The sequence below is a fragment of the Ambystoma mexicanum genome, chromosome 13 (genome assembly GCF_040938575.1).
Source record: "Ambystoma mexicanum isolate Mex_15411 chromosome 13, UKY_AmexF1_1, whole genome shotgun sequence".
Classification (NCBI taxonomy): Eukaryota; Metazoa; Chordata; class Amphibia; order Caudata; family Ambystomatidae; genus Ambystoma; species Ambystoma mexicanum.
In genome coordinates, this window is record NC_090938.1 from 239936658 (window position 1) to 239951874 (window position 15217).

The window sequence follows — 15217 nt, forward strand, 5'->3', positions numbered from 1 at the left end:
AGCTATAGGGTTCTTTGGTATGTGGCCCTCTATAATTGGTTGGCACACTTGTACCCTTCTGGAATATTCCACCCGCTTAGCAGCACGCAAGTTGGTTACCCCAGGTGCTGGGAGGGTTGGGCTGGTCATGCCTCCCCACCCAATTAGCCCAACTTATATCATCACTCCTGCGGTCTGTCATTCAATTAGGCGTTGAACTTGGCCTTGTAGATGCTCACTGTGACTGAGAATAAAAGGGAGTGTGGCATGGTCTTATCTTCTGGTTTCGGTGTAGCTCGACCCACAGTCTATTTCTATCTGACCCTGTGACTGGCGACCACGTTTTTGAGCTCTTTGTTGCATCAAATACTATTAAATGATGAACTCTTGACACCTTCAGTGTTTTTCCATTACACGTCAAACAGAAGTTTGTTTCTTTCTCATGTTCATGTAGTGTCTTGACAGACAACCAGGCTCACAGTGGCCTCGACTCTTGGTGCTGGGCCAGCTAGCCTTTTGTGAATTCTCCATCGCCATCAGCTATTTTCAACTGCGCCACACTTCAAGCCCTTTCCATTCACAGGGTTCAAGTTTGCTAAAGTGCATTGTGGAGCATCCAGAGTCTATATATTCTTATGTATATACATTGGCGCATCACCGCAATCTATTCACTACGTAGCCAGCCTTAGGATTACTTTGTCTTCTTGCGTTACAGCATCTGTACAATTGTAAAATGACTTTGCATTTTCTTCAGTGTTTCTTCGCACAGGCAATCTTCATTTCAATCCTGAAATGTTGCTTTTCTTCGATACCTAATCCTCGATCCTATAGAATGTCTATATTCCTTCCTCATTTGTGTCTTTTCTAGATGCGTCTGTTCTGCTTCGTGTGACGTCACCAGTCTTCTTACTTATTCATTTTCATACTTCTTCCGGGACTTTTTCCAGAAGACCATTACTTCTTCGTGAATGCATATAGGGTTTCTCAATGGATACCTTGTCTCAAGAAATCTTTGCGGTATATGCATCCTCACTGTTACTGTGCATGTCGCAATTTCTGGTTCCCAACATATACGCAACATGTGGGAGGAGCTTATGGTAGGGGTATTTAGCTCTTCCTCTTCAAGAGATTACTGGATCTATTAGGAGCCTTTAACACTGAGGATTTTCCATCTTTTTTTTCCTTCGGATGGAAGTCGGCTATGTAGTCATAAGGCCCTCTGCTGGCTTCACTCGTTTTCAAACTGATAATCCTCCTGTCTCAAAATAGGATCCTTCTTATTGACATCATGAAAACTGATTGTAGCATCCCACAGTGGCATCCACTCTCGCTCCTTCTCTTTATTATGATTTGCCAATTACATCACATCAGATTATATAGTTTCATCTGCCATTTGGACTCAGATGACCAGTGGAGTAACTTTGCTGAAAATATTGTGGGGGACATGACATCTGAAGAAAAGGTGCCCCAGTCAAATGAATAGGGACAAAATAGTGTGCCATGAAAGTTGGGGGGGACAAACACTCCTGTCCGCTCCTAAAATTACGCTCATGCAGATGTCACATTTACATCACCCTGGGTGGCAGGGATAACAAATGTGATGCTCTTATAGCCATGGCATATATGTAACAAGAGGGATAGCCCTGTTAATGTGGAAGGAAATAGAGCTCAGACAAAGTGGAAAACAAAAGGGGGGGTCCTCCAACCACATATCAATTGGTTGACACTACTATCCAATTTGAGTGTCTACTGTGCTGTATCAGTTATTATTGTATATTCAAGCTTCAAAAGTAAACCAAGTATCCCATAGTGGAATAGTTTACTCTGGATTTTTGTCCATGCACATATCTTGAGGCAACAGTTTTATGCTAAACAAATCTGCTTTATTTAGCATCTCCTGCCCTCTGACTCGGCATACATCTATCATATTCATGTTTCAGCAAACAGAGTGTAGATAGCATGATGCTTTTAACACTACTTAATCACAATACTAACGTCTGAATCAATGGTGTCTTAGTACTGTTTGTGTCGTAAATATTACATCATATTTAAACCATTTTATGAAAAGCAAAGAACAAAGTGACAACGTTCACACATAAAGATACAGTAGTGCACACAACGCACACATTTGTTATGCACATATACCCCCGTACTGATTCAAGCAGGAATATGCATGTGAACTGTATCTAAAGGAAGGTTAACGCTAGTCTAATAGTTATAAGCTAGCTTCAAAGCTGGGACTTGTTAAAGTAGCCAACTTTGGGGTGTGTTAACTATTCCCACATAGGACCAACGGTTTGGTCCTCTGTGGGAATAGTTAACTTTAACAAACCCCAGCTTTGAAGCTTTGAAGCTAGCTTATAACTATTAGACTAGCGTTAACCTTCCTTTAGATACAGTTTACATGCATATTTCTGCTTGAATCAGTACGAGGCACTAGGTGCATAACTAATGTGTGGGCTGTGTGCACTACTGTATCTTTATGTGTGAACATTGTCACTTTGTTCTTTGATTTTCATAAAATGGTTTAAATATGATGCAATATTTACCACACAAACAGTACTAAAACACCATTGATTCAGACGTTGGTATTGAGATTAAGTAGTGTTAAAAGCATTATGCTATCTACACTCTGTTTGCTGAAACATGAATACGATAGATGTATGCCCTGTCAGAGGGCAGGACCTGCTAAATAAAGCAGATTTGTTTAGCATAAAACTGTTGCCTCAAGATATGTGCATGGACCAAAATCCAGAGTAAACTATTCCACTATGGGATACTTGGTTTACTTTTGAAGCTTGAATATACAATAATAACTGATACATCACAGTAGACACTCAAATTGGATATTAGTGTCAACCAATTGCTATGTGGTTGGAGGAGCGCCCCTTTTGTGAATTTCCACTTATAGCCATGGCAACTTGTTTGCATGTAAAGCATTTGCGATTGAATGGTGGAAAAAATAAAATGTTGCTCTTCGTGGCCCCAACGTCCTCACTTGCCCTTGTTTTAGATGTTTCCTACCCTGCTACTTCCCTGCTTTTATCACTCTACAAGAACATGTTTAAAGACGCGTGGTTTGGTGAAATGATTGACTTTACTTAAAGCCCAAGCTGGAACTATAGGCAAATGGTTGTATTTAGATTGTGACATAAGGGCCTGAATCTAAATCTGGTTCAGTTTGAATTATAGAGGACTTTATCAAAAACAGGTTAAATTCGATATGCGGGCAAGCGCTGACGCCAGGGGGCCTCATAGCTATCATTACTAACTGTATTGGCCAACTTCCAAGTCTCCTAAGCAGGGGAGGCTATTATCTTCCACTGGTCTTGGGATCCCTACAGGTGCTCCTGCCTTCTCACTCCTGACCACCCCCTTGCTCCCCATCAACACCTACATTTTTCGGCTTTGCCATGCTGCCCTGCCTACCCTCTATAACACTCCTCCATTGGCCGGCATGGTAACAAACAAACTGTAGTTTTCTTCTAGCTTTTTCGTGGTGGCCATTTTATTTTGTATTTTTATTCATTTAAGAAAAAAGCTACTTTGCTGTTTCTCAGATAAAAAAAAAAGCTATTAGCAGTACATAAATCATGCTGGGTGCTAATAGGTATACCCCTGAGTGGGGGGCATTATAGTTTAGTAATGGCACCAGAGCGTTAGTTAAGGTCCTCGCTTCACTCTGACCTGCAAGTTAAGCCACGGGCGCATACCTGCCAGCAATGCCCCCATCTTTTCTGGTCTCTTGGCTACTCACCTGCATCAACCACAGCCTGCAGTAATATTACTTTGCAAAAGACAAATGAAATTAAAGAATGCCCCCACCAAAGCTAGAGTGATGCTTTAAGTCGGGTGCCTTATACACATAGAATGATTTGGGGGTAAGGGGGTCTCTCTCATTGTCGTCAGGAAAATACATGCCTCCTAATGCTCCCTCTATGGCCAGTACACCTCTCTGGCTCTTGGCAGTCCCATTCTATGTGAAAGAAAGCTAGGCAAAGCGTGCTTTTTTTTGCAGGGAGCAACTTTTTTTAAACCTGCTCCCAGATACATCTAGGCTGAACCCTATTATAAAGCTTCCAGGAAACATCCCGATGCCCCCGTTTGCTGCCCTAGGCCAATCTTGTGCCTGCTGCCAGATGGTGCTCCAATGCAGCTTTAGCGACCGGTGCCACAAGGTGGTTTATTCTATGTGATTGTGCTCCCAAACTCATTCACTCCCACACTGGACCACTAGGGGCACAAAAGGCAGGACGCTGCACAAGACAGGCGAGGAGCACAGCCCATCACAAAACAAATGTCCATTTACCCGCTTATCTTCCCCTTTTACCCTCCCATGTCTCCTCTCTTATCCTACATACCTGGGAGGGAGTGAACCGCCTCTGTTCCTTCGCCACCTGCAGGCTGAAGAGAAGTATTGCACACCCAGCCACAACCAGAGCCAGCAGGTTCAGCACCATCAGGGCCCGCATCTGGGACAGAGGCAGAAGAGCGGCGTTGTAAAACACAGGATAAAACAGTAAACTTCGAATCTTCTCTCTTATATTCTCCAGCCTTGACTAGTGCTCTGCTCTCCTCTCTGGGTCCCACCCCATCACGCTTCAGTCTGCTGTTTAACTCTGCTGTTTATCTCCTCTCTCCCTCCCCACTCTTTTCTTCTTTCCGTTTCTCTTCTCTCCTTTGATTCTCGCATTTTATTCCATCTCCTTTGTATAATATATAAATGCATCTATGCTCCACTCTATTTTTCCTCTTTGATTCCCTCTAGCCACCCCTCGTGCATAGCTCTCAACCTTTTGTTTTGCCAAGGTGGGAGAACATTTGTACTGGCTGGTGAGAGCCCTTTGAAGTGAAGTGGCGTTTAGGGGACTTGGCGGGTGAATCCGCTGATTGCCACGCGGGTGACACCCGCCAAAAGTGTTTGAGTTGAGAGCTATACTGCTTGCCCTCTCTGCCCCAAATCACTGCACCTCCTCCTTTTTCCTAAGCCTTCGTGTGCTTAATCTCGCTTCCTCTTTTTTTGTCTCATTGCTCCTAAACTCTTAAACTCATTGGTGTGATTTACCTGCGAAGGAGCTGTTTCAAATGAGGCTGGTGGGTCTTGGGAGTTTACTCCTTCCATCATGGGATCAGTGGTTCCTTGAAACACTTCTGGACACCAGAGTTCTGCCCTCACTAACATGACAGCTGCCCGATCCCTTTCCCTCACGTTCAAGATAACGGACGTCTCCTTCTGGGTCGGTTGAGGCAGAAATGTGGCTTCAAGGATGCTCAGGGTTTTAGACCCACTGTGCCTTATTGAGCGCTCGTTTGCACTCTCTGTATTTCCTCCTTGATCTCTACTGAATCCAGAATTCTTTCCCCCCTTTCCCTTCCTTCCCTCGGATTCTCTCACTCCTGGGACCTTGTGTCTTAATTTGTGTTCATCTCACCTGAGATCATGCCTATTTTTCTTTTCTCTATTTGGCCACACGTTGAACCTCCTCGGTGACTTCCCTTCAGAGACCTCCAACCATTGCTGAGGAGCAAGCTGCTATAAAACCCCTGTTGGAGCAGAGTTTTTCCCCAGCAGGTTTGTTCCCCTGAAAGAGTCCAGGCTGCCTTCTTTGGAGGTCATCCAGGTGGCCGCTCTCATCAGCTGCTATGAGCGTAGCTTCCTCAGAGGGATGACTTTGATTCTCCAAGTGCAAGGACAAGAATCCAGAGGTAAGACCTGCCATTAGCATTGTCTCTCTTTTTAGCCAGTTTTCTTTTTTTCTTTTTACCTTCTGCTTACACCTCAAATCGTATCCTTTTTCAGTTTTTTCACTCATAAACACATCCCGACATCTTGACTCTTAGTCGTCATTTTGCATTTTGTTCTATTTTACTTTCTATTACTATACTGTAGAGCCCTTTGGCGAATGCACTATATAAGCCTTAATGAATACTAAAAATGCAGGGTTGGTAGGACGCATCCTATAGAAGAGGCAGGAGATGTAAGGCCCAGGTGATGTAAGAGACAAGACATGCGTGAAACAGACAATTCAAAAAAGTAAATGAACAATATGCAGAGCAGAGATAATACAAATGGAGCTCGAACTGGTGGAGGAGATGTAAGACCCAGGCAATCTAATAGGTTGGACTATAGGATGGTCTTGGTGCCATGGTGAACTTGATGTCTGACATTCCCATCACCATAACTCAACCAACATGCAGTTTCTGTTGGTCTCCATCTCTTCTTCCTTCTTTCCTAGTCACAACTGGTTATCCTCATTGTCAACTCTTGGTACCACTGCTACAACAGTAACCTTTGTGAAGTCACTTGATTTTACTGTGGACACTTACCTCAGTTTGAAACCTCACATATTTTTCCAATGCCTTACATTTCTGTACTGGGTTCAGGCGTTGGCTCACCCCCCTCACTTTAATTTCTCTTGTTGGGTTCCAATTTCCTTGGAGGTCAGAAACACACTAGGACTGCTAGCCTACTTAGCTTAGGGGTACTCCAATTGTGCCACCCCTAAATTCTCACATCCATTTTTTTGGGCTGCTGCTTCAAAGGTTTGGAACTTATCTGTCACTCATTGGTTATTTTCCATACTTAACGAGTTTCAGAAAGCTTTAAAGGGTCATCTATTTGTGAATGCATATTTTTATAATCATCCTGTTGCTCTCTTTTTCTGACATTACTAATTTTATTTGAGTTGCATTATTGTCTAGCATTTCATTCTATTTTATTTCTATTTGCAGAAGAGTTTTGAATTAATGCATCTTCATTTTCATATAAATATGAATAATAATAATACCAACAAAAATAACAATAAGGCTAGACCTATAAGAGATAGAAGAGGGAGAGCAGAGATGTAGCCATCATGCCATTGAGAGGCTGGTGGAGATTGCAGGCATGGTGAGCATGTGTAACATGCAGGATCGGAACTATAAGAGAAGATCGTTGGAAAGGTCAGGCCTTTAAGAGAGAGGAGAGGTAGAAGACAAGATGTGTGTGAGACGGGAGGGAGAGCAGAGATATTGTTATGAGGGCCTTGCTAAGCAGACAGAGGTGTAAGGATAGAAGAAGAAATTCAAGGATCAAGGGGAGAAAGGCACAAGATAAGTAATGGACAGATGATGCTGGAGATGGGAGAAACAGGGTCGTCAGCTACAGGAAGAAAAGACAGAAGATAGGATTAGGCGAGGAATGGGAGAAACAGTACAAAAACATTACCATTTTAAGGAATAAAAGAAATACAATAGGAAAAAGGAAAAGATCCAAAGAAAAAGGAAAAGAAAACAAAGAAGTGAAGGAAATGACAAGTAAGAAAAAGGAAATTAGGAACCAGCGAATAGGAGAGACAAGTGCGGCAATAGTTGAGTAATAAAAAGGTACATAGTGAAGAAGCTCACCTTTGCAGCTCTCCTTGGTCCATACAGCAGTGCCAGCGCACAAAACCCAGTGAGGAGGTACTGAGGGGAAAACAGACATAGTCGTGAACCATCACTGAGGGCCAGTCAGTGGCCCCTTGGACAATACTGAGAAGAAGACAGTGATAGTCAGGCCTTCGGTACAATCCAGGCACATTTAGGACTCCAGTGAGCCTGAGGTGACAAAGCAACATCACATAAGACAGACCCAGGCAATGTAGGCACATCCGAGGTACAACAAAGTGAAAGTATGAGAACCCCATCACAGCAACAGTCTTTAGCCATCACTGAGGACACGGTGGGGACGCTTTAGAGACTGACAAGACTCACGGCAGCTGTTACTGTTGGCAAAATGGAGCATTTAGAGACCTATCGCTTCTAGTAAGCAGATGGTGAAGGAAGAACGGAGACAGGAAACATTAGGTGCTTGGATAAGTAATGGCCAGGACACCTAGGCCGCTGGAGAACAGTGAGGAGATACCGAGAAAGTTAAGAGCCTTGACCAGGTACGCTGGGAGTTGCTAAGAGACCACTGCAGACTAGTATTGAGAACTAGAGGAGGAACAGGTGACAGGGAAAAAGAGTGGTAATTGAGGGCAGGGTAAAGGCACCTGAAATTCCACGGGCCAATGAAGATAAAGTGAGGAGCCCTGACTAAGGGAAGGCTGTGAGTACCTTAGACTCCTGGGGGTCAAGTACTGGCAACTAGAGGAGGGGCTGGTGACAGGAAACATGCAGTAACTGAGAGAATGCAGGGTCACCAGAACCTCCAGGAACAAGTGAGGAAAACGAGAGGAAACCCATCTTATGGAAGGCTGGAGGTACAGAACTCTGGAATCAAGTCCTGAGAACAAGAGGAGGGGCTGGTGACAGGAAACTGAGAACATTCTGGAGGTACGTGAAACTCCACTGACATGCTACTGGAGAAAGAATAGAGACACCGTGAGACTGGTATGTGGCACCTTAGAGACTGCCAAGGAAGAGATAAATAATCCAAAGAATGGACTAGAGACAGTAAACAGCCTGGTGCCCTCCCTGCAGGCTGGCTGGATGCGTCTTAGAGTCTTCTAAGGGCAATTGAGGTGATGCTGAGGAGGAACCAGAGACTGAAAATAAGCGTAGTTTCCGATGACATATAAGGAGTAAGTAAGATGGCTCTATGGCCCGTTTAGGAAATATAAAGGAGAGCGTTGATGCAGTCAGTAGCTTCTTAGAACAAGGACAGCGCAACCTGGTATCCAGTGCAGAGATACTAAGGCACCAGAGACAAAGGGTAGCCTTCATTGAGGACATGCAGAGCACCTTAGGGACACCAGCCATCCAGAGCCGACTTACTGAGGAGAGTAGGGTTGGCTCCTGAGAGAGAGTCGGGGACCAAAGAGGAGACACTATGGAAAGAATAGGTAAAACAAAGTAACGAGTTGTTCCAGGGGAACTTCAATGATCTCCAAATGGCCAGTATGTGGACGTTGCCACTGGAAACAAGTAACCAGTGGTCTAGAGATGTTTGCAGAATGTCTGAGCATTGCCTCAGAAACAGCGCATGCATCATTTGTGACTGGACCGGAAACATCAGATTACATGAGGCAACTATAAAGTTTTCTGACCTGCTCTATACCAAGAGGCAGAGGTAAAGGGAAAACAAAAACACATATTTGGTTTGTGTCACGAAAGAGCTCTAGATCTGTTACTTCAACCTGAGTGAATTCCCAGTTGTGTGCACTTACCAAAATTCCAGACCAGAGTGGCATAGCCAGGACCACATTGCAACCAAAATCCAGGCAGGCGAAGGAGACTGTGATAGGAATGGAGACAAGCCCCGTGAGGATCTGAACCATCTGCAAGAGAGGACAGCAAGAACAGTCAGTCCATCCAAATAAAGGAAGCCTAAGTCAACCTGCGACCTCTTGTGCCTGCCCCCACATTGTTAGTCAATGAGTTCTCCTGACTACACAGTGATGTGAGTTACTAAGCAACCATTGCCATCAAACACCAGCACACTTAATTCAAAGAATTATTATTTATGGCCACAGGGAGAGTATTAAAGTATAAGAACGAGGAAGCCTTTTTCTGTTGTAGAAAAATGTTTATTAACACCAAGCGAACACCCGCCTCCATCTAACTGACAACCGCAGATCAAAGGTAGTCAAATATTCATGGATGGGAAAAGGTGACATGTGAATTTCCAGCACATTGTACAATATCTCCATTTCTGACCATAAACAAATATGAATTGGGAGCATCAATCAATTGAAAAGAAGCTTAAGGTGTGGAAAAACATGAGGAGAACTAAGGACGACTGTAATGCACCTTGTGGCAAATATAGTGGTTGTATCTCCCAGGAATACTACTGTGACATTGTCAGGGACCTGACCCTTTCAGGAAGGGATGGGGTCCCCTCTGAACGTGGCGCAGGAAGCATACTGCCGACCATGGCCAATCCAGCCCCAGAGGCGCAGTGTGGGAGTAGGTGGGGTGGGGGTCGGAGTCTGTCTCTTCTACCTTTGCCTGAATGAACATGTCGAGTATCACTGACTCTTGCTCCCTACCCCTTGCAAACAATGATCACCAGTATTCTTTCTCTTCTTCTACGGGACTGTGCAAACCACCTTGCCTAGTGGTGGAGACTCAAACTAGAAGCCCAACTGAGAAGTAGACTTTGGCAAGCAAAGTAGCTGTGGAGAGCTGCATGCATCCCACCGGCAATACAGCAATCATCTTGAGCTGAAAAACAATGGTCTGGAGGGTTGCCCAGTGATATGCCTATAGTTAAGATTAATTCTAAACCTTCCAGTCATCACCTTTCTGTTTTGCTTATGTCACCCCCCAAGTAGGACGGGTATGCCCAGACATGGTCCTGTGCCTGCTGGGCCTAGATACCCAAACTACTCCTCACTGATGATGCCAATGAGGCTGAAACATGTCTGGGGATGCTTGTGGTCTCGTGCACAAGGGATGTGACCAGGCATTTCTGGCGTATAGCGGGCCACCGTTTTCAAATGCCAGCAGACACGTGAAAAGGGATCATGGCTCAAGGCCCATTATATGTTTTTGTGATTGTAACCCAGCCATTGGGGGAAAGAAAGCCAGAGTTTGGCCCGGAGAACCAGCTGATGGGGCAAGCCAATGGCAAGGACAGAAGATGGATATAAAGGGATACTGTGGCCAGGGCAGTGTGGTTTGTTTGGAAGAGGTCAAGGGAGGAGAAGGAGCACCAAGAGACCAGAGAGAGTAAGGACAGTGCAGCGGAGCATGGAATAAAATTGTCAAGAGCATGTGCAAGGTGCGGTATTGGTTGCAGAAAGAAAGTGGTACTTGGGTGTGAGAGTGTATGCAAGGTGAGTGAGTGAGATTAAGGGAGAGTGTAGGGGGTATAATAAAGAGAAGTTGAGAAGGGTGACTGAGAGTGAAAGGAAGGTAACTGTGAAGAAGGTGTTAGTGGGTGTAGTAGCAGGGTCGGACTGGGGCATACAATTGACTCGGCACCAATAAGAAGTGTCCCACAGTTGCAAATGGCAATTCATTCCTTTTATGACATACTGTTTGAGTAGTACCCAAGGGGAAGTTTTTGATAAAATGTGATGCAAACTATGCATTTTAAAGTGTTTTTATTCAGTCACACGGATGAAAACTACTAGCCGCAGGGTGAAGTAACTTATCAATGTGTCCCACTTTGAGCAGCAAAAACTGGCCCACACTAGCATTTTGTGTTTTTGGTTCGGCATTGGCCTATTGCTCTATAGGCCAGTCCGAGCCTGTGTAGTGCAGTTGGAGGAGAGTGTAGTAGAGAGTACCGGGTAAGAGAGTGTAGTAAAGAGTAGTGAGGAGTAGTGTGAAGTGGAGTAGTGGGGAGGGGAGTGTAGTAGGCAGTAGTGGGAGGAGAGAGTAGTAGAGAGTATTTCCTGAGGGTGGAAGTAAGTAGAGAAAGAGAGGAAATTCAGAGGGAGAGACGGTGAGAGGAATCGCAGGGAGGAGAGTAGGAGGAAGGGAAAGGAGACCGAGAGACGCGGGTGAGGAGTAGGTGGTTCCTGTGTATTTGAAAGGCTTTTAACCCAGCTGAAGAGAACATTGTGATTTTTAGGGTCCCCTGGATAGGATCTACCTAGGAACCTAGCCGAAACATATGTAGACGTATTTGCTGGACCTAAAATGAAATCTGTCCGACTGTAACAGAGACTGTATTAAGCACCTCTTGATGAAAACACTTCCAAAAGGAAATGTTTGACAAATCATAATCAGGGCGATATAATCATAAATCAATTTAGTACACAATAAGCATTGTCACGTACCTACCCCACTATTGAGCCCCATATAGGGCATGTCGAATTGTAGACAACTGTTTGTGTCTTCTTACCTGTGCTTTGTGGAAAGTGCACAAGAATAAGGTGTATATGTTTTTTATTTATGTGGTGATTTATTAACGAATGATAAACTTTGTTTTAAAATGATTAATATACTGGTTTGTCCTGATGTATGTGTTTAAACTTGTCTAGTATATAACACAAAGTGCAAACTACTGTTTGGCCCAGAAGGCAGACGTAGAGAGAGGTAATTAGGCTGATTTTCTGCTGTTCCAGTTGTATTTTCCCATTTGAAGCCTAATCCCCCTTTACCAAAAAATTGGGTATCACCCATTCTATTTCTCACCAGTTACAGACAAAACCATTTGCTTTCAGGCCATCACACTCAGCCAGATAGAATTTTAGATAGTAATGGTTACCAATCTCTAGGGACAATATTGGGGGTTAGGGATGCCTGGGCTAGGGATTTAAAAGCCTAAACTAGATAAGAGAGTGACAGCCCTTAGTAAGTCCCCATGCAGAAATCTCAATAAAACCCCTTGAACCTTCTCTGCGAGTTGGTGTATACTTGAGAGCGCCTGGGACACGTGGTGTCCCCTTGGGATATTTAGACCCCCGATACAAAAGACCCCCAAAGCCAGGTTGGCTGTTGAGAATAGTGGGACTAAGACTGCTGAGTTCCTACCAGGGCAACACCCGGATGTGATGTAAATGGAGATGAGTAGATGATAGTTCTGTCCAGGGGCAAGGCTCTAGCCAAGATCTTTATGAAGGTGGAAGTACACGAATGGACCTATGGATGGATTGCTCCCAAATACGGAATGGCCCATAAACACTCCTTAAATGTCGGAGCTGAAGTCGTCTACGTGGACTACTAAGAGGAGATGAAAGTAGTCCTCTTTAACATGGGAAATCTCACCTATGTCATAAAACGAGGCCCACCTAAAGCCAAATTAGTGTCCGAAAAGGCCTTAGTCCATGCGACAGAAGAAGTAGAAGATCTTGACGGTACAGGGCAAGCCGATGCTGGGTTTGGAGAGACGAATGTTGCCCAGAGAAAAGTCTTCCAAGCCCTAGGGAGCCAAGGTCCTGCATCATTGGAGTTTGCAGAAGCACATATGATGGATCCTCATCTGTAACAGGCTATAGGAAATAGATCTCCAAAGCTGAGAGTTGAACTCTGAGAGCCGACTCTGAACACTCCCCATTTCATAGACCATAATGTACTCCTATACCGAGTGGATGTGAATTCAATGGGGAAAGGTACATGTTATTACCAGCTCTTGGTCTTGAAACAGTTCTGAAAATTGGTTACTGAATTTGCCAACTCCAACCTGACGACTGGACACATAAGCATAGAGAAGAAGCAGAAAAATATGCTCAGCAGATTCTACTGGCCCGCTGTGTATGCCCATGTCACACAATTATGTGCAGCATGCCTGATCTGCCAGAAGACTGCGCAAGAGACATACACATAACCCCCTCCAACCACTACAGATCATCGAAATCCATTTCTACAGAATTGGCATGAACATCTTCGGCCCCCTGGAGCCCTCCAGGGCAGGGGACCAGTACATTTTGGTAATTCTGGATTACTCTACCGGATACCCTTAGACTTTCCCCCGAGGAGCAATAAAACCAAGGCTATCTTTAAGGTCTTCAACCCATTCTTCACCCAAGACGGTTTTCGAACGGAGATACTCACTGACCAAGACAGCAGTTTTATTTGGAAGCTGATAGATGATCTCTGTGGTTACAGAAAACACAGAGTACAGCGAGAAAGTAGTGAGCCTGGTGAAAGCCCATCTTCAAACCACCCATTCCCCCCAGGAGAAGCGTACAACAGAGGCCAAGCTATGCATCTATCAAATAGGGGCCAAAGTTAAGGTGCTAGTCTCCACTGCTCACAACAAGTTGCTGGCCAGTTGATATGGGCCATACGTTGTGACTGAGGTTGTGTCTCACCTCACCTACAAGGAAAAGCAGACTGGTGGGAGGAACATCCAGTCGAAAGAATGTTACCAGGGGTAAGTAACTTGTTCTTCGAATGAATTGTGTCCTCCCACGTATTCCTCATCTTTGATAGACTCCCAAAGCAGTATTAGATTTGGTGGAGGGAGTAAGAATTTCAGTTTCTTATAAGTTTTCATGAACCGAACGCAGGACTGCTTTTCTAAAGCTCCCATTCTGACCGAGGGAAGACTCTGGGCAATAATGTTTCCTGAACGTGTGAATCATAGATAGGTTGCTGTCCCACAAATACTTTTTATCGGTACACCCTTTTGCAGGGCTGTAGAGGTAGCCATGCCCCTGGTGGAATGGGCTCTTAACCCTTCAGGAGGATCCTTGCCTGCCAGTCTGTGACACTCTGAAACAGCCTAGATATATAAAAGTTCAAAGCTCTGCGAGGGTCCAACCTGTGTAATCTCTCCTCCTCCTTGCCAGGTTGAGGTGGGGGATAGAAAGAAGGTAAAACAATCTTCTGTCCTGCGTGAAAGTCAGAAATGATCTTGGGTAAGAATGAAGGTTTAACCCTCAGAACAACCCTCTCCTTATGGAAGAGAGTAAAGGGTGGCTTAGATGAAAGTGCCTTCAACTCACTCACTCTACGGGCTGAAGTTAAGGCTACCAAGAGAATGGTTTTAATGGTTAACAACCTTAAAGGACATGAGTGTAAAGGTTCAAAGGGTGCACACATAAGAAATGTCAATACCAGATTAAGGTACCAAGTTGAAACCGGGAAAGGAGTTGGGGTAACACATTGGTGAACCCCTTTAGAAATTGTGAACATTCCTCTGATGAGCGCTTAAAGAAGGACAGCCGCGTCAAATAGCCTTTAATAGTACCAACCTGGAGCCCCAGATTGGCTAAAGATAGTAGAAAGGATAACACATCTGTGTTTTACACAGAAAAGGATCTACATTCTTATCTTTGCACCTGGTGCAGAATGTGTTCCAATGGCAACGGTGCAACGACTTTGTTGCTGGCCTTCTGGCCGAAAGCAAAATCTCCATTACGTCATCCGGGAGATCCCAAACCATGTATCTAAGCCTCTCAGAAACCAAGTGTGAAGGATGAGTGTCTTGACCTCTGGATGGAGAACCCAATCCTCCTCTTGTGAAAGAAGGTCCTCTCTTTGTGCAAGATGCATTGGAGGAAAGATGGACATGTCCAGAAGGTCCGGGTACCACGTCATCCAGGCCCAATCCGGGGCAATTAGGATCATATGTTTCCCAAACTTTCTCCACCTCCTGATCACGTGAGGAATGACGGGGACTGGAGGAAACGCGTACAGGAATGGAAATTCCCAGTCCACCACGAACGTGTCCCCTAGAGCTCCTCTTGGGGGGAATTCCCTGGAGCAGTACAGTTCACACTTCTGGTTGACACCAGCCCCAAACTGATCCACTTGAAGTGTTCAGCAAAGGGTGAAGATCCCTTGAAGGACTTCCTGAGCTAGTTCCCACTCGTGGGACACTGTGCTCTGCCTGCTCAGAGTGTCTGCCGCCTTCTTCTCCTCTCCGGCTAGATGA

At 44.8% G+C, this 15217-nt stretch overlaps 1 protein-coding gene across 4 annotated transcripts in view; it reads right to left on the bottom strand.

Moving 5' to 3' along the window:
• The window catches only part of TMEM253 (transmembrane protein 253), a 594226-nt gene that overhangs the window by 429178 nt on the left and 149831 nt on the right, over positions 1–15217 (bottom strand). For 3 of the 4 annotated variants that reach the window (XM_069633707.1, XM_069633708.1, XM_069633709.1), the window contains exons 4-6: positions 9111–9221; positions 7366–7425; positions 4341–4451 (exon numbers count right to left, since the gene is read on the bottom strand). In XM_069633707.1, the coding sequence (XP_069489808.1) occupies positions 4341–4451; positions 7366–7425; positions 9111–9221 (282 nt within the window). Of the gene's footprint in view, positions 1–4340; positions 4452–7365; positions 7426–9110; positions 9222–15217 lie in introns of those variants that run through there. The other variant, XM_069633706.1, reaches the window with a different exon arrangement.